At 42.5% G+C, this 19,705-nt stretch overlaps 1 protein-coding gene across 1 annotated transcript in view; it reads left to right on the forward strand.

The window, feature by feature from the left end:
• CDHR3 (cadherin related family member 3) overlaps window positions 1–19,705 on the forward strand; it is a 642,490-nt gene that overhangs the window by 528,501 nt on the left and 94,284 nt on the right. The window contains exons 17-18 of the mRNA XM_069630086.1: window positions 1,547–1,581; window positions 8,157–8,205. Coding sequence (XP_069486187.1) covers window positions 1,547–1,581; window positions 8,157–8,205 — 84 coding nt within the window. The remainder of the gene's footprint in view (window positions 1–1,546; window positions 1,582–8,156; window positions 8,206–19,705) is intronic.

Consider the following 19,705-nt stretch of genomic DNA (forward strand, 5'->3'; position numbering starts at 1 on the left):
TGGATGAGTTGCTTACGATCTCCACCTATAAAAAGGCAATTTGCAAACTGAAAGGAGAGACTGAAAAGTTTATGGACATATGGGGGATCTTTCTCAATGTGTATGGTTAAAGTCTCATGGTGACTCAATATGCTGGTGTGTTTTGTCCAAATTCACTATTACCCTGAAATGTATTCTGATTTGCTCTTATGCTAGCCAAGACCATGCCATGTTACGTGGGGATGTGTTTTGTGATTATTTATAAATTGTACTACCAAATGATACAGTTAGATATTCTTCTGTTTCTTTCTCTTCTCCTTTTCTGGTCTCTTTTCAATTTTCTTTCTTGTTCTATCTTTTCTTCTTATTTATGTTGTGTTATGCATTATGAGTCTTTCTTCTTTTTCTTCTCTTTTGGCCTCAATCCTGTGACCATGTTTGTACTTCTATGAAGCTTGTTTATTTCTGATTGTATTGCAAACTTTATTGTTGAAAATAAAATATATAAACCATAAATAACCCATTACAATTACAAGACTCCGAAACCACCACTAGCAAAGCCACCTTGAATGTGAATGGAGAGGTGTGCTGATGTCTGAAACAGAGTGGAAGCTCTTAGAGCAGAATGAGAGTGAGTGAGTGAATGGAGAAACAGTGCACGTTGGATCACCTCGGCCCACTGCAAATGTAAAAGAAAGGAGAAATGCTGATGGCTAGATCCACAGAGAGAAAGCTTTTCGATCATAATGAAGAATTGAACAGAAGTAGAAACACTGGTGGTTGGACCAGAGAGAGCATTCCTCCATCATTGAGAAAGTGAATGAAAGGGGAAATGTTGATGGCTGGATACTAAAGGAGAACCACTGCATTCTGGAAATTGAAGTCCAAATAGCCAGATACACCTGATAGAAAGATAGAACTAAGGGGCGAAAGAACAGTGACAGCATAAGAGACTCAAGTTTACGAACATCCGTCCCCAGTTCACACACTCCCTTCATCCTCGCGTGCGCTAACTTCTACGTCATCTATTTGACTAAAGTTAATGTAGTCTATTTTTCAAATGTCTGTTCTCTAGTTTACTAACCCAAGTCCCATCCCCTGTAATTTTCAAATGATGTAAGATACTATGTTGTATTAACATGTATGTCCTCCTGTTTACTATTATGTATGCCCTTTAGTTTGCTAAAGCCTGTGTCCTCTAGCTTACTTAACATGCATCCTCTAGTTTACTACCACATTTGTGCTCTAGTCCACTCATTTCTGTGTCTTCTAGGTTTCTAACTTGCATGACTTCAGGTCTACCAGCTTCTCTAGATTCCAGGCACATTTGTCCTCTGGTTGACTGTGAAGTTCAAAGCAACACCTATTGTATGGGGCATGTGGGGTTTCTTTAGCTGAAGCATGATGTGAATGATAACCTCTGAGAGGCTGTGTGCTTATGCGACTGTGATGGCAAAAACCACTGGAATGTGGTGTTTTCACGGCATAGTCTATTTCAGCACCTGTGGAATGCTCACTTTATTGAAATATTTATATATTAACTGCATTTTTTTCTTTTCTTTTTAAGAAAAAAAGAAAAATATTAAACAAGATGTCATCTGGGTAAGTACACTGAGAAAAGCATGTACTTGGGATGGTATGCTACGGTTAAACTGTTTTTCTAAATCCCTCGGGCGGAATTGTCTGTTCATTCTGAGATATTATAGAAGCATAGTTTTACCACATAATTAATTGGTGTAGCAACCTATGCCTGACTTTCCTAAAGTAGGCCTTTGGGAAGCAGAGTAACCCCTTCCACTGAAATCCCGGATCGGGGTTGAAAGACTGAGATAGAAATGTTCGAGGGAGAAAAAAACGAAGACTATTTTTCCGAAATAACCTTTGGTCTTTTCTCCCCTGAACATTTCCGACTTGGCCCACACCCCTAGCCCCATCACCCCCCACCCCCTACTTACCTTGCTGCCGACTCGCTGTGTCCCAGCAACGCCTGTTCCCCTTCACTTCCGTGATCGGAAACCGGCGCCGCAGGGTCCTTTCCTTTTATTTTTTTTAAAATGTATTTTTTTCTGGGACGGCTGCAGGGACACCCCTGCTACCTCCACTCACAATATAGTGAGCAAGGGTGCGGGGGACGTCCCCGCAGCCCCCAGTATCAAATGTGTGACTTGGTCGAACTTTTCGTCCAAATCACAAATTCAGGCTTTTCAACTCGGTCATTTTGGCTGATTCCATTCCATCGACTGCCTCTAATATTTGGTTGGGATCGGAAGCAATATTGGACTACATAACTCCAGTATGAGAATTATATTTTCAAGTTGGTCATCGCTGTGCTGTGGTAAATATGCCGACTGGTAAGAATATGACTGAACACATTGTCAAAAAAAATAATCTAGAGTGGCATGGGATAATGCCGCAAGCACAGAGCTAAGGGGTAACCGTACAAACAGAGAGAAGAGGGTAGTATTGAATAGTGGGCAACAAGAGGCCAGTACTGATAGAATAAATACAGGTGATGATTGTTCTGAGGGCTATTGGCAATGGCTTCCCAAGGTCATTAAGCCCCACTTTACAAATATGTTGCGATGACAAAAGAATATGTTCATGGAACACCAGGGGTTTTTCCCATCTTTCTGCTGAGGATGGGCTATTGGAAAATATAAATCTATTTTGTATTGTGGCCCTTCAGGAAACATGGATGACAGTGGTGTGTGAAATTGATGGTAGAAGCACCTTGCAGACCTTGGCAGTAAAAGACCCCATTGGGAGACTTAAAGGGGAGCTTCTGACCTCAATGCGCATTTCATGGACTATGAATGAAATGAAGGGATCGACTTTAACGGCGCAAGCTGGCATAATTAGCTGTGATCTTGATTGTAGGGAGTTGGTACTCATTAACATATGACTCTTCGAATGCTGTATTGTACAAACAAAACATTGTGATGGTGGGGAGGATAATGGCTGAGTTGGACCCCAGTATTGCAATGTTTGTAGTTGGAGATTTTAACGCTAAGATTGGGCAGATGCTTGTAGGCTTTCCTGACCTTGACCGTTAACGTGAAGGATTGTAATCGGCAGGGTAAGAAATGGGATGAATTGTTATATTCTAATCACCTGATTATGCTCCATCCGTCCCTTATCCATGATTTTGCAGCCATGGTTCATTGTATTAAAGTAGCTATAATAAAAAAATAAATTATAAGAGCCCATGTGAACAATGGAATAGGGTTAGTCGTAAGAGTAGGCAATATGATTTCAGAATACAAAATGCTAAAAGGAAGCTGCAACATGATATTGCCCATTCACTTAATGATGTGGTGGATGGTAGAAAGCAAGTTATCGTAGATGGATGAGGAGTCATCGCTTAAGGGGTGATACTGTTGTCTGGATGCAGCTAGACTCTCATGCAAGGGCCAATAATAATGTGGGAATTTGGTCAGTGGTTAGTGGAACAATAAAGAAGGGCCTTCCCATTTATAGTGTAAGTGAGGAGAATTGGTTCACACATATAGGTAACACGCTGGGGGCTGTGCAACCTATTGATTTAGGTAATCAGAATATTGCTGAAACTTAGACCTGCAAAGCTATGGTGCAAGATATCCTTAAGATAATAGAGCAGTTGCATTCTTCCTGTGCTGCTGGCCCAGATAGGACCTGCAATGTGCTGGTTAAATTGTCTCCATGGGTATAGGCTCCAGCACTCCATATACTCTTTCAGAGTGTTGATAATCATAGATGTGTTCCTCCAACATGGAAGGAAAGTAATATTCTTCCTATTCATAAAAAACGTTGTTGGGAAAACCCCACTAACTACGGCATGTTAGCAATGCTTAATATACCGGCTAAAGAATTTGCTAGATTCCTATTGAATGAACTGAATCAATCGATTGAACAAAATAAGATTTTGCCGCCCAATCAAATTGGTTTTAGAGGCCAATCTAGCACCATGCATAATCTTCTAATATTGGTTACTGCTGTGGAATATGGGTGGATAAGACGCCATCTTCCGGTATATGGTGTGTTTATTGACTTTATCGCAGCCTTCTACACAGTCATGGGGAATAGACTATGGACCAAAGTTGTTGCTTGGAACATCCCTCATGGCCGGTTGACGATGATAATGCAGCTGCACCAGGATACGAGTGTAAAAGTATGACTGGATGGATAGGGCAAAGTATCAAAGCAGTTTCCTACAACAAGGGGGGTAAATCGGGGCTGTATATTGGCTCCTACTCCCTTTAATCTATATCTTGTGGCTCTGGTAGATGCTTTAAATATTCCTGCAGCTTGCCCAGTGGGAGCTGGGGCATTGACAATGTGTTGGCTGGAATATGCAGATTACTTGCTTTTGTTGGATTATACCATAGGAGAGCTTCAAATGCTGATTGATGCACTGGGTGAGAATTCTAGGATTAATGGTTTGCGTATAAATATTGATACAACCAAAATGATGGCATTCATGTGGAAAACAAATTCGCCCCCAAAATTCGTGTCGAAGATTTATTCGAAACCAATTGAATTAGTTGGATGTTATATTTGGGTGTTTTAATTGATGAGAACCTTAAATGGACCTTGCATTGGGAACATACTCTGGCTAATTGTCTGAGGCTTACAGGCATTAAGGCTTTTTATTGGCAAACAGGCGGATTATTCCATTAAACTAGTCCTGCTACTGTACACAACCAAAATAGTTTCATGCATGTTTTATGGTGTGGAAGTAAGAATTAGTTGATTAAACTAGAGGGGAAAATCTTGCGCCTACTGCTGAGAATGCCTAAGACATTACCTATAGCGTTAATACGGTTAGTTTCATTTGATGAGCATTTGGGTGGAGACCCAATATAAGGCGGCCATGTGCTATGACAAACTACTGAACCTGTAACATGATACAATAATGGTTGAGGTCTGTCAGGCCTTTTGGGCGATGTGTGAATATGAGCGGTTTGGCACCCTAGGAAATTGTTGGGGATATTTAAGAGATGGAGGTCTGGGCATGAACAAGGCTCCATTGGGTCTACTGCGGTAGCACAGAAAAAAGCTGTTAAGCTGAAATTAACAGAATACAGCTATGCAGTTAATATTGTGAGGTTGGCCTGTAATGTTAATAGTGATCCTTTTATCTATTATAGGACAGAGCGGAATCTGCCTCCAAAATACACTGAAGCTTTCCCCAATAGTCCTATAGTCGGGCAATATCTTTTGATTGTTTAACGTCATTCAGGTATTGGAGATAGAGGGTGCAAAACCTGGCATCCCAAGCCGGGAGTGTTTTTGTAGACTGTGGGGAGATGGTTATTGAAACCACAGAACATCTCATGTTCACATGTGAGTCTGAATGCAATAAGATTTAAACATATGAAATCTTACAATAATGTATTTGTTTTATTTATTTTTGCATTTATATAGAGCACACAAACCCTCGGGAATCAGGGTGCTTGTGGAAACCAGTCACTTGTGGCCTGTAGGCAAGAAGAGTACAAGTTAAAAAAACATAACGAAATACAAGTCTTGGAATCATAACCAACACATACAGGTTACATAGCTCACAGGTGACACACATGGTCGACGGAAATTCAGTGGACTGGAGTTATGGAGAGGGTGCATGGATTCGAGTTTAAGCAAACTGCCAGGTTTTGAGGGCTCTGCGAAAGGCCCAGTAGGATTCTTCGGCTCTGAGAGCCGGTGGGGGAGAGTTCGATTGTTTTGCGGCCATGACAGGAAAGCGGGAGCCTCCAGCTCTAGCGCGCTTGAATGTGGGTTGCACCAGTCAGAGTCCAGGGCGTTCTAGTTGGCATATCCGTTTGGTGCATGATGAATTGTGGGGAACGGACACTCTTATGAAAAGTTTTATTGGAGGGAAATTACGTACATTTTATATGTAATATGGTGAAATTTTACAATGTATGTCTGGAGATTTTAGGCGAGATATTGCAAGGGATTTTATAATGACACCGCAATGACTGTATTTTTATTGATTTATAAGAGTTTAACACTGCTTTGATGCATTATTATGTGGATTTTAAATTGTGATAGGTTACGTCTTGTCTATAGATACAAAACCGTTTTGGTTGTAAGTATATTAATTGAAATAAATAAATAGCCCGAAAACCTACTTGTTCAACTGATTGGCGTAATTCCATAGCCTTGGTCCTAGTGATCCGATAATACTGTTTGCTATGTTATTAGTTATTGTGGTATGTATAATCTGTGTATTGTTTTGTGAGCGCCCTGATGCCCACCGGCTTATTTTCTTTTGCGCAATATAAATAATACATAATTAAAATGAATACGGTATGTACGCATTCACTCATTTCAGGAAAGGGGGGGGGTATGATGTTGGTTTCCTTTAATACTATCTGGTTAGGTCAATTTATGAGGTTTCATTGTAATGTTTTGTTTTAAATGTCTAATTTCAAGCACCTTTAAGGAGCATCCATGGCACAGCAGGTTGCTCCCCCTGAACACGTGAAAAAAAAAGGGTAGTCCTGGATATCTTGTTTGTCAACTATATCATACACCCCCGGTTTTGACCTAACTTTCGCATGATGCCCTCAATTATCAGGACACAGTCATTGCAGCCCAAGTTGGGAAGGGCAGTCAAAGGCTAGGTTATAAATTAACTGACATACGTGCACAGACTCCGCCTAAGAGGCTTTCTGCCTCACACACCAACATAATAATTACAATAAATTCCCTAGCAGGACTCGAGAAACTCCAGGAGGGCCAGACTTGGGCTTCTGCTCCCAAGGAAGCCGTCTTGGAAATCCCACGCACAGTTAAATGTGTCCATGTTTCCTTCCAGCTTTCACTTCCGTAGCACCTGGCCGTTTGGGGCTGTTCTGGGCTTAGGAGAGTAAGTAGAGGGACTTTGCACACTGTGTTTCCTTGGGCAGGGTTTTGGAGCATTTGCAAACTTGACACATTTGGATATCTGACTTACCACTGCTCCCAAATGTTTGGGGGACTAGGGAAGTAAATAGAAGGGCTTTCCTGTCTGTGGTTCTTGGGCCTGGCTTCAACATGCCCAGGCTCACCATGCAGTGAGTAAATTCCAGACATATCCCCCCACCCGGCAGTGCGAACACCTCTTTTCCAGCTATCTCTCCTTTTGGCACTGCGTTCCATAGAATACATTTGAGTCCCACAACAAATTCGGTGCAGTTGCACACATAGCTCCTCCTCAAGTTCCTTCTCATGCCTTCCTGAGCATCCTATCTGTTCCTCGCCCTCAGCGCAACGATCTACCCGACTTTGCTCCTCCCTACCACTAGTGAATGTTCTATCAAACTCCTCTGTTTCTTCTGTGATTGGCAAACTTGCTTCAACGCCATACAGTATGGCAAGAGGCCCTATACAAATGCAAGATAAAATAACATGAATCCTGCTTAAGGAACAGGGAATTTACAGTGAGTGAACATGAACATTAGCACGTACAGTGCATTTCTTTCCAGTGAAATGAATCGTGCATTTCTTTCACCTCCAAAGGTCCGAATTAGACACCTAATCTGAGGTGTGGCTGGCTACGACTGCATGTTACATTTGACACACTCTGGTTGATAGTAAGTGTTGAACTGACATTAGAAGTCAGACAGTTCCACCCATGATGCAAAGCAATTTTCCTTCTAGCTCGGGGCACATGAAGAGGCTGCGTCAAGCAACCTGATGTACGGCCATCCTACAAAATTCCCAAGCAGAAACTGTATAGCCTGGGCATTAAGTGAACTTAATGTACTCAAGATGAGAGCTAGACAATTGTGTCTCCGTGTGTTGCTGTGCAGGTGCACTTATTGTAACCAACTCATGGGGGGGGGAATCGATACCACTGGTCACTGCATAAAATAACAAGTACAAAGGCATAGGTTTTCTCTGAATTCATTTTTCTTTGGACTACTGTTCTAAGTTTGCCCATAGTATTGTACCATGTTAGTGTGCCCACTTGTACAGCTCTGTTGCTCGACAGCTAACAGACATAGAGTAAGATTCTATATACATTTGTTGATTCACCCTTTTGGTCTTGTCACTCTTACTTGGCACACTTTTCTCAGAATATGGCTGAGTTCACTTATTAGAAAGATTATGCAATAACTATTTTGTAACACCTAAGAATGATTGCATTATTTACCCATTTCATTTCAATGTTTAGGCACATCTAATTAAGGTATATTTTCTGTCTCTTTTAGGAAATGACCAAGCTAAATACGGTTTTTGATGGAGAGGCCACTGATCCAAGTAAGTGTTCTTTCATTATATTTCTAGTTTCCTAGGCACTAAACAAATAGCCTTTCCTGTTTCGGCAAACCTCTGCTAAGGGGCTGATTCAAAAAGCTTTTCCCTACTTGCCTTAAAATCGAAAGCATTTTGCATTTAGGGCCTGGATTTTATCTTGAATGCCCCGACAGTTTTGCACATGGGGTTTGAAGTATATTGCTCGGGTGAAAGGTAGTGCAATGTGTATAATTGTCTACCCGAGACAGTGAGTGGGTGAAGGATGTGCAAGCACTTTGCTCCGAAGATTTATTTATTTAATTTATGTTTGCATTTATAAATAGCGCACTAAGCCCTTAGGCATCTAGGCGCCAGTTACAAGGTAATTGAGAACAGTATGCCAGTGTTCAAAGAGGCAATGAAGAAGTCCATACAATCAGATTGGTTCATAGTCCAGATCACTAGTTGGCTAAACATGCACACCCCATAGAGCAGAATATACATGGGGATTCAATGATAGAGGTTGCCCCGTGAGTTGCCATGTGAGGGGGTCGGGGGGGGGGGCATGGAATCTTCCTTTCCATGCTCCACTGACATAAAGGAATAATAATCACATTATGTTTTAAATAAATAAATATGGTGGCCGCATTTCATTTGTGTCTGTGGAGATGAGAGAGAAAAACTCTGGGTGAAAGTGGATGTCAAAAACGTCAAATCATGGCGATTATTGTCTAAACCAGTGTTTAAATGGCTTAGTTTAAAATCCTTCATCCTTACTGAGCGAGATGTTCTTCTTAACGCTGCAAACTGCAGGCACACCTCCACTCCCATCTTGCAGAGCCCTGCTTCCAAAGCAAGGGAGAGCAGCTGCTTGTGGTGAGGTGTTTATTCAATCTCAAGCAAAGGCCATTCAACTCCCGATTCGTGCAAACAGGCTGTATCCACTGTTTGTATCGCCAGTTAGGTGCTCCAGGAAAATGGCACCCTAGGTGGCTTCTTACAATTGCTTTGGTGTAGAATCGGCCCTGGAGACGGCTACCCACACTTCAGAGGCGTAGACAGGGTAGGGCCTGAGCAGGCAAGGCCAGCCCAAAATCTATAAATGCCCAATCAGCAGTGTTGTGTGGGCATTTACAGATGTTAATGTCACTGTGGTGGGCCCAACTACATTAGCTTCAGGCCCCACTTGTTAGACAATCCTGACTGCGCCTCTGCCCGCACTGTCAGGAGAGTGGTATGAATGAAAGGCGATAACACTTTAAACATTAAAGCCAGACGTTGCCATTGTTCGCGGGTGCATATATAGAGGAATCCCTTCCCAGGAGGCGGAGGCATTCTATAGAGTAGCCCAGCAATGATTATTCAATATGTTGTGGAGGAACCAAGCGTTGTTGTAAAATTCGTTGACTTTGATGAGGCGTCTTAAAACCTACTGTTTTTAGAATGCTACAATTCCTTGCTCAGGCACCTGTTACTCTGTTCTCTCCATGTTTTTAAAACACTAAGAAAATAAATGGATTGATTTTTGGACAGAGCGGCAAATTAAGTAACCAGAGGGCAATACCATTCCCAATCTTGTGAACCATTGTTTCATGTCTGGTACAAATAAGCTACCCACTCCACAGAAGTGCAAGTGAATTTTTTTCAGATTTTTATTTTGATCAAGTACCATTAACATTCGGTTAGCAACGTGGCAGCCAGGCAGACAAGGATCTGTAGACCACCTGCAAGCCCCATTTCTTTTAACCCATTACCATGCTCCCTGGCAAATGCCCTCTAATACGCTGGGGCTCGACGGGTTCTCGGGTTGCAGTGGTCCCTGGCATCAGCAAATGACCCTCAAATGGCAGCAGTTGGTAGAACAATGAAGTGGGGCTCAGGACCCCCGCCTGCTGCTTGGGAGTGTTATGGAAGAGTTACAGTGGGGTCCCCTGTTCTGAGCAACACTCCTGTTCTCCCCAGGCTCAGTCGCAGCTTTTAGTGCAGATAGGAGGGTAGTTGGTGCTCCTCTCGTTTGGTCTGGGCCCACTGTGTGGGGCCTGTTCAGAGCTGCTCTTCCTACAGGCCACACCAGCTTGCTGCCAGTCATAAGTGCATGCCTATCACCCTAAAGGATCGTCCTGCACCACTGTCTGCCCCAGTGTTTCTCTATGCATGACTTCAAACTACAAACCATGATCATTTGTGATGCGGATGTACAGGACCCAAGGCAGTTGCGCTCCAATGCACAGGAGGGTTCTGAGCCCACTGACACTACACGGAGCCAAGGAAGATGGCTGGGGGTGCAAGCACCATTCCACAATTCTGGAAAGCCAGGATCCGGTATTTGCAGGGAGGTGGAGTGGAATCCCCAAACACGACTGATTTGGAGGGGAAAGTCGCTCGCAATTTAACAGAGGCACCTTTGCACAGACAATTTTGTCCTTTAAGGCTGGTATTCATTCAGTTTTGAAGAGCTAAACACCTTCTGTAATGACCTCACAAATCAGTCAATGAGAAACAGATAGCATTTCAGGGTGACAATCGACATCCTTGGTTGGGACATATCCAGACAGGACACCGATTTATGGCGCCGCTTGTCGGGGCAGTACAGGTGGAATAGGAAATATCCAAAGAACTAGAAAGCAGATCAATATGCAAACATTTCAGGATCCAATTTTTGAGAAGGGATCAGAGCTGGCGAATCCTCTTGCTTGTGCAAGGTTCTCTTTGTATGTTTACTGGAACACACCTCACTTGATTCTGTGAGAATAGAGAGGGCTGTGGTGAATCGCAGGTATTCGTTCCTCCTTCCCTAGGGGGAGACTTCCCCTGTGAGGCTAGGGAGGTGAGCCCACTCCGCAAGACCCATTCTAGGGGTTGAGGCTCGTGGGACCACACCGGGAGACACTCCCCCTTTGGGGACAAGGACTCCCGTTCCTACTAGCATAGCCGCATGTATGGCTACTTCATGTTTGACTTAAGGCAATGTAAAAAGAAATCGGTGTGGAGAAAATAGTGAACATTTCTCTTTAAACAGAGATGTCTATATAACTGCGATGAGTCAGAGCAGGTGGGGAGAAGGAGAGTGCTGTGCGCAGGGGAAGCCCCCTGACCTCAGCATGCCTTGTGGAGATGGAGCCCAAGCAGATCGCGGCGTCTGTGATTTTTGAAGAACCAGAACAGCAGAGTGTGAGACGCCAGAGCCCCGGTGTGCAGGACCGCAGAAGAAGTGGTACGAACAGGACAAAAAAGAAGAGGTTCCTGGTAGTGGCGTAACCATGTAGGCAGAGTGGTGGACAGGATGCCTGAAGAACAGCGCCAAAACAAACACAACAGGAAATCTGAACGGCTTTCGAGGACCTATGTCTGCAGATGTCCGATGAGGAACCGAGAATAGGAAACCAAAGAATATAGCGAAGAGAGCGAGAAGCAGTACCCGAGCGAGAGCCGAGCCCTGCAAATGTTCCCCACATAATGAGAGGTACCAGGGGAAGTGGGGACAATGGGAGGTTAATGGCAGAAAAGAATAAAAATAAAATGCCAAATGTGAGTTTTTTCGGCCTGGTAGAAACCTTTGAATCCCTTAATGCCGAACAAGTGGAGCAGCGGTTGCGGCGATGTCCCCCGCTTCCCTAGTTCGGCTTTATCGGTTTGGGGGTTTGCCTGGCTGTCACCCACTTACATTACATGAAAAGCGGGGGACAATTGGAAAATAAACATATTCGACAATTTTGTAATGAAAAGCTTTCGACTTCTCAGTATTCCGCCACATTGTTTTCAGCAGCGTGATTTTCACGTAGATTCCAGAGGGAGACAACTGGGGAATCATTATCTACATGAAGGAACTTGTCCCAGTCCTAAGGACGAAAGAATAACCAGAAAGTTGAATGATTGGAACTATAAAAATCGAAGAGAACGAATAACAAATAACCCAATAAGGAGAGAACCCTATACATTCAAAGTTGAAGCCTGGGGAAAATGTAACCCTGAAACATTTAATGAGAAAGAGAAGATGAGGTTTGCAATTGAACAGGATTAAAGAATAGTCCGCCACAGAGGGAGTATCATGGGCACAGAAAGCCTTTGAGGAAAAACAAGTAAATATATTTTGGAAAAGGCTAAGCAAATAGAATGTGAAGAGACAGACATGTGGTGGCAGGGGTGTACTACAAAGAGAGGACCACAGAAAGCACTAGATTCAAGAGCTATCTTGAAGAACTTGACACATTTGGATATCTGTTGATAAGAAAGACTATCAAAGTAGATTACGCTAAGAACTATGTAATCCAAAAGGAAACTTATAAAAGGAGTATCCAGACAAAGAGAAGGCCAAGGGAAGAAGAGACATTCTCTTGGCCAATTTATTTTAGTTAAATTAAGTGCTAGGGTCAGATAGCGTTAATTTGGATGGAGGACATATTTACTTTGGGCCTCTTGACATCTGACAAGCACCTTTAGTTTCTTTAGAAAGGTAGGGTATTCCCTTTATCCATATTGAGAGATGGGCCTTATTCTTTAGTTTTAATAAACTGAGTACAGCATGTCCTCAAAGTGTCCGACTCCTTCTTCCAGCCCAACACAGGGCTCATCCAATTAGTAAAATCAGCAAGACAGCCTTATGACATGTGAGTCATGTGCCATGACATTTCTACAAAAGATGCAGTTGTGGCAGCAGAACGATGTAAGGGCCAATGTTCCCTCTAAGCTGTGCACATGTGCGCTTGCCCAGCTTCCTTCTGAGTGCTGCTCAGAAGAATTTTAGCAGCACACACAGACAAGTCCCATCCTTAAGAATTAATAAGGCACAAGCCACAGCAGTTATCTGGCATTTGCTTTCTCTCCTAATAAAACAAGATTATTCAAACTAGTGTTGATATTCTGGTAGCCTATTTCCATTACACTACTATAAAAGTGTAACCTTAAAAACTGCAAAATCCTAAAACGGAACACAGCCTCAAGAGGTTAAAACAAATATGAAAAAGTGGATCCATGAACAGAAGGTATAGCTCAGATATGCCAACATATATCAGTCAAATAGCCTTCCACCCCCCACCATGCCTCCAATATTTGACTCTACCACACTTGTACCTTATGGCTCCAACTTCTGCCTCAGTCCACATTTAGATATTACAGGACAACCTTGACTCTGCCTAAATTGGCTCTGAGAAAGGTTACCAAAGTTATACCTACATCCACTTGTTTTATGTTTGTTGTAATATGAATAACATTCAGGCACCAGCATTTATGTTACTCATGGTGCCTTAGCAAAAGCATCATCCTCACTATCTAACCCAACTGTGAGCTCAAACATCCGATACAGACTGTCAGTAAGCAGGCTACTTGGATGTGTAACCTCCCCCCATGGTTCCTATTTTTTGTACATATGCATCCTTTCCAGGTTTTCAGATTTCCCTTGGGCATAGGCCTTAACTAATTATACGAAAACTCTGTTATAAAAGAGAAAGGGTTTCACTGAACACTTATATAATCCTACCCAATAATATTATGGTGAGGTATGTTGCATATAATCTTATATGCACTGCAAAATAATTGTGTACATGCAGATTCGTGACATTTTCTTAAACTGTCCATACAAACACAGTGAAGCTTTAAACATGTTTTGCTTGCAAAGTATTGTGGGCATGCAAATATACTAGTGAGTGTTTTACAGCTAAAATCCCTCACTTTTTACAGAGCCCTGCCAACTAGTATTGGAGGCTAGCACATGAGCTGTGAATTGCCTTGCCTGGGGGAGAAGACTCCTTGAGGGTGAAACACAAATCAGCAACTTTTAAAAACCAAGTCAGATGTTAAAACAGTACAGCACAGTGGATTAAATGTGTTTGTTTGCTGAAGGATTGGAAACTCTAGGAGCAGTCTAAGAAACTGCACCTTCTGTTTCTTTCTACACTCATTAGCGGGGGGCTTTTCCATATAATCATGTGGTCTGTGTTTAGTGCCCTTAGCATCCTCATACATCTTGTTAAACTGATAACAGTCAATTGCAGAAGAGGGGTCCCTAGTTACGGAAGATGGAACTCAAATTGCTGTACCTCTGAGAATGCGGCTATTAACAGAAAAGGAAAATGCATCTGCTTTCCTTCCACATGCTCCATAAGAAACCTCAGTAAGGCTTGTGTTGAATTGTGTCTAGGCTGTGGTGAGGAAGTGTGGGCAAAACTGTAGACTGTATTATGTGCCCTCATTTCATTTCGTCAGGGTTGCAAGTAGGGCTCTGATGATCTTTTACTCCCTACATGGAATCAGAAAGATTTTTCAGGGAGTAAAAAAGTAATTTGCTTTGCCAATAGGGATACTTTATGCCTATTAAAAGATGTTCTTTCCCCTTAAAATTCCTCCTGAAATCAGCAGAGTTCCGTCCTATGCCACTGCTCGGCTGGCTACTGTTTCGAAAATATCAATGGAGCTTTGTGGGTAGAAGCAGGGAGTAGGCTCATATATGTTTATTGTTTACTGTTTGTTTGGCACATTTTCCAGTTTTTAGGGTATAAAAATGGGTGATGGTATGTCTCCTAGCTGCAAGTAAGTGTTGTCACAGCTCTGTTCACAGTACAATGTAATATGGGTGGTAAGCAGAGGCACAGGAATTGTCATGTTCTGTGGTGCAGTTATTTTAATGTCATTTTCATCCTTCTACACATTTTCTCTTGGCCTTTAAATCACTTCATTATAGTGGAGGTTCCTTTTAGTTACCATTTTGCCAATATTGTATCCTGTCTAAATGTGTTGCCAGCCACATCAGTTATGAAAGATTTTCTGTTTTTGTAATTAAGATGAGTATTTTTTTCCAGTGGAATAAAACGATTTTTCTGCATTGTCTAAGAAGGATTACTTTGGATTATTTTTGATAAGCATTGTGACCAATCCGGAAAGGAGAAACTCTCTTACAAACGCTTTGGGAATGATCGCTCACCGTCTATGCATGCTGACAAACTGGCTTACCTCATTAGTTAGTTGTGCACATGGAAAATAATGTGGGCACAAAAGCCAGCCATTTCCGCACATAGAGAACAATAATTAGAGGGAACATTGGTAAGGGCCCCTTTTCCTTCCTCAACAGCTCAGAACTACTGCTAATTGACAACTCACCAGCCATGCTAGCATGCAGACGCTAGTTAAAGACACTCACTAAAACTCTGATTGCAGATTGAAATATTGTTAGACTTTCACCTTCGGATTACAGTTTTAACAAGATTTAAAAAATCGCAATTACTTCCCACGAAGAAGGGAAATGGAGGATTTCTCTTGATGATAGCAGTGGCTCAGATGGGGCAAGCTGCACCTCACTGTCTGGTGAAGCAACAATGACAAAGAAACCTACGCCTTGCAAAGGAAACAAAACTAGGAGGAATCCAATGACAATGCTGCAGAACATGTTCCCATTGAAAAGATCTTTTCACTAAAAGGTTGCTTCAGAAAGACTGCAAAAAAAGGGGGCCGGGGCGCATTTTAAAGGTCTCAGGAGAAAAAGACCTTTACACTGACGGTTTTCTGATCAAAAGAAAATCGGTCAAAGTAAATCGGTCTTTTTCTCTAGAGACCCTTAAAAAAAGATCAATTTACATTAAACCGCAGAACATTCTCCACTGCTCCTTGTCCTAACTTCACTAAGTGCTCTTGTCAAAGTCAAAGTTGGGCCCATTAAGATGGGCATGTGTGGGGTTGCAGGCCTGGCTCATTGGCCATTGAATCTTTATTGCATCTAGTTCTGTTATGAGGCACTGGCTGGCTGCCTACAGTAGTTGCTCATAATTGGCATTCTATAAATGTTTTACTTGTTTTATGCACTGTTCTGGGAAGTGATGCAGGGTTATTATCCATTGATATTTTACATCACTTATAAGGTTCAAGGTTACGGGTTCTCTTTTCTGCAATTTGCAAAGTGTACTTATGTTGACATTGGTATCAGGGAGGCGAGGAATATGGGTGGGTCAGAATTGTCCAGGATCGAATTGGGCCATGTCGGCTTCGCCAGATGCTGAGGGGAGATGTGAATTCCATTATCTGGTTGGGGTGACATGGAGAGGAGTATGTATATAATGGTTTAGGTCTATACCCATCAGGAAGTAGTTGTAATAAATCCGATAAATCCTGTTTTTGAAGATTGTGATAGCTCAGGGAACAGTAGTCGGTTATCCTTATTTTCTTCTGATAGAAGACTGGTTAGCTTGATGGAAGTATCTTTTCCCATAGGTTCTTTCCACTCTTTAAGTAAATTGATATGATAAATATGGGTTTTAATTTTCTGGTCAGGTTGTGATATTTTGTAATTGTTAGGTCCCATTTGTTCAATTACTACATAAGGGACGTGCCATCTAGAGAGCATCTTATTATCAGATGAAGGAAGAAGGGCCAACACATTTTCATCCTATGGAGAAAGCTCTCATCAACGCCTTCTTGTCATGACATTCTGTCTGCTGTTCCTGAGCTTTTAACATATTTAGATGACCTATTTTCCTTACTGCTGCCATTTGTTCTTTCAGTTTTTGAGCAATTTGTGATAAAGTAATAGTGGCATATTTGCTTTCCTCCCAGGTTTCCCTCAACATGTCTAACACATCTCAGGGTTCCATTCCATACAACAATTCAAAGGGAGACACAATAGTAGACGATTGGGGAGTTTTTCTGATGGCAAACGAGGGCCAAGGTATCATAACATCCCAGTTCTTCCCATCTGCTTCAACACGTTTCTTTAAAATATTCTTTAGAGTTTGGTTACACTTTTCAACTAACCTGTCAGTCTGGAGATGATAAATCAAGTGAAGAATGTCTTTTACCTCAGTTATAAGTTTACTCATAAAAGTCAGTTAGGGTTTCTTTTGGGAAACCTATTTGGGAGAAAGATAGTAATAAATGCTTCAAGATTTGTTGGGAAGTATTATCCCTTAAAGCAAAGGCTTCAGAATACCTGGTGGCATAATCTAGAATAACCAGGATGTATTTATAACCGAACTTCAATGTTTCTAATGGTCCTACTATGCCCATCTCAATTCGGTAAAAACGAACATCAATAATAGGTAAAGGTTGTAAAGGTGCATGAGGAAGCATTTTTGTACTGGTCTTCTGGCAAAGTTCACAGGTATTTATGAACGTTTTGATATCTGCATACATACTGGGCGAATACAATCTGTTCACAGTTTGGGCTTGGGTTTTACTGATTCCCAAATGTCCACCAGTCAAATGAACATGAACCATCTCCATTACAATGTATTTATGACTTCTAGGTATCACAATCTGAGTTCTGGGTTTACCAGATGGGTCCACATCTCCCCTATAAAGCAATCCATTCTTTTAGAAAAAAAAGGACCACTTTTCTTCCTACCTTCTTCACTTGTTACCTGATTAAAAGGTTCTGTTAGCAAAGGATCATTATGCTGGCAAAAGCTAAGGCCGGAATAATGTCTTCATCCTTACCTATAGGTACTGGAACTTTTGGTTCAAAATCTGCCACCCCACACCCACTGAGTTCCTTTTCCAGTTGGTTCACAATTCTTAACTTCCTTAAACTTTGGGAACATAGCACATTCCAAAATACCTTGTGGTACCCTTTCCCCAGCTTTGATTTGGTATGCCTTTTTTCCATTATTTTGAATTAAGACTTTTGCATCGCCTCTATAGTCTGAGCTAATCACTCCTGGCAAAGCTTGTAGGCCATACCGCCAGGCCAGGCTTGATTTAGAGGCAAGGCGGATATACACACCCTTGGGGGAATAAAGATAAAATATGTGGCGATCAAAGCGCTTTCCCCTGGTTGTACCAATTATCCCCTACTGTCACAAATGTCAAACTCAATAGAATGTTCAGTAGCTAAAATGGTGTCAGAAGCTCTCTTACTAAGCTTCTCAAATGTTAGGGTTCCCCAATGTGATTCAATTGACATTTTATTCTCAAACGAAATGTAATCAAAAATACCTCACTATCCTTACTCTGACCAGGATTTCCCTGCCAAAGCTAAGGGGAAAAACTCTAACACATGATAACTGGCTGTCGCACTAAGCAATAAATGCACAAGAATATATGTGGCATTAGTAACCCGGCGAGAGACAATCTGAATGCAACATTCTGATTGGCTCTCGCCAGGTCCCTACCCGGCCGGGAATCCCTCTGCCGGGATTCCACGGCCTTTGTCCCCGGTGGGGGGCGTGGCAACCACTCAACAAAAGAGGAGGCCCCGCTCTGAGCCTCCCCGCGGCATTGAGGCTGCCTTCGCCCACTGCCGGGGACTCCCGTAAGTCTTTTTTTTTTAATTCTCTTCCCTCCCTCCCACCCGCCCCCCAATTTACCTTCTTGGTCCTGCGTCCCCGGCGGGGGACGAGGGAAGCCTCCAGCCATGTGGAGACTCGGAGCGGGGCCATCCCCGCTCTGCGCCTCCACACGGCTGGGGGCTTCCCTCATCCTCCACCGGAGACGTAGATACGCGTTTTATTTTTTTTTTGTTTTTCCTCTTCCCCCGTCCCACTCCCGCCCTCCCAACCCCACTAACCTTCTTTTTGATTCTTTTTCGGGAGCGAACGCGCTGGGAACACTTGTGTTCCCAGCGCGTCCGCTCCCGATGGCCGCCATGGAAAAGGAAAATGGACTCCGTTTTCCCTTTCCATGGCGGCGGCCATTTTCTTTTTTTTTTTCTCCCGAAACGCTGCAGCAGCCGAAACGCCGCAGCGGGCGAAATGCTGCAGCGTTTCGGGACAAAAAAAAGCTATTAGTGCCCCGGTCAAGCAATTTCTTCAGGCCATGGTACTAATAGCAATAGAACCCTCGCGTCGGGGCATTACCTGAGTCGGTAATGCCCCCGACGCTCGGGTTCTATTGCTTAAATAAAACATTACATGAACAGCGTTCACAGTTTCTGATTAACCTTCTGCTGTCCTGGGTACATTGCCTTCCCCAGGATTCAAGGTTAACTCTGCTAATTTTCAACCAACGAAAGAAAAGTCTCAAATCGGTTCTTGATGCGTCAAAGTAAATGTTTGTTAGCCAAAGTTCCATAGATATTTCTACTTGGGGAAATATCCACTTTCCACTAATACCAAATAGCACCAATGTTAATCCCAATCACAATGCTTTTTCCACCTCTTCAAGAAGACTTGCCACATTCATAAGAAATGCAATATCCACAACTGACAGTGATGCACAGTTCTTGGTTAAGAGTATTACCTTAATTGCAGTTTTTGACTTCCCAGGGGTATATTTGTCAGGATTACTTCTGAATGCTGCTGCTTACACTTTAACAACTTCACTTGTACTTGCTTCACTGTGAGAAAAGTCACTTTTGTCCCACAGTACTCCACTTTGTTTAGACTACTACAATGCTGCATCTACTGACAACCAGATATACCACCACAGCTTCAGTACTTGGACTACTTCCACAGCTTCAGTGATTTGTACTTCTAAAAAGGCTTTGACAAGATATACTTTAAAGTACTTCAACACCTTCAAGTAGGTAAGGCACTTTTTCTCTGAATTATTCTTTTCACAAGGGGCATCCACTTTGTCTCGCTTGTCTATCTGCCACTATAACATC

The sequence above is a fragment of the Ambystoma mexicanum genome, chromosome 12 (genome assembly GCF_040938575.1).
Source record: "Ambystoma mexicanum isolate Mex_15411 chromosome 12, UKY_AmexF1_1, whole genome shotgun sequence".
Taxonomy (NCBI): Eukaryota; Metazoa; Chordata; class Amphibia; order Caudata; family Ambystomatidae; genus Ambystoma; species Ambystoma mexicanum.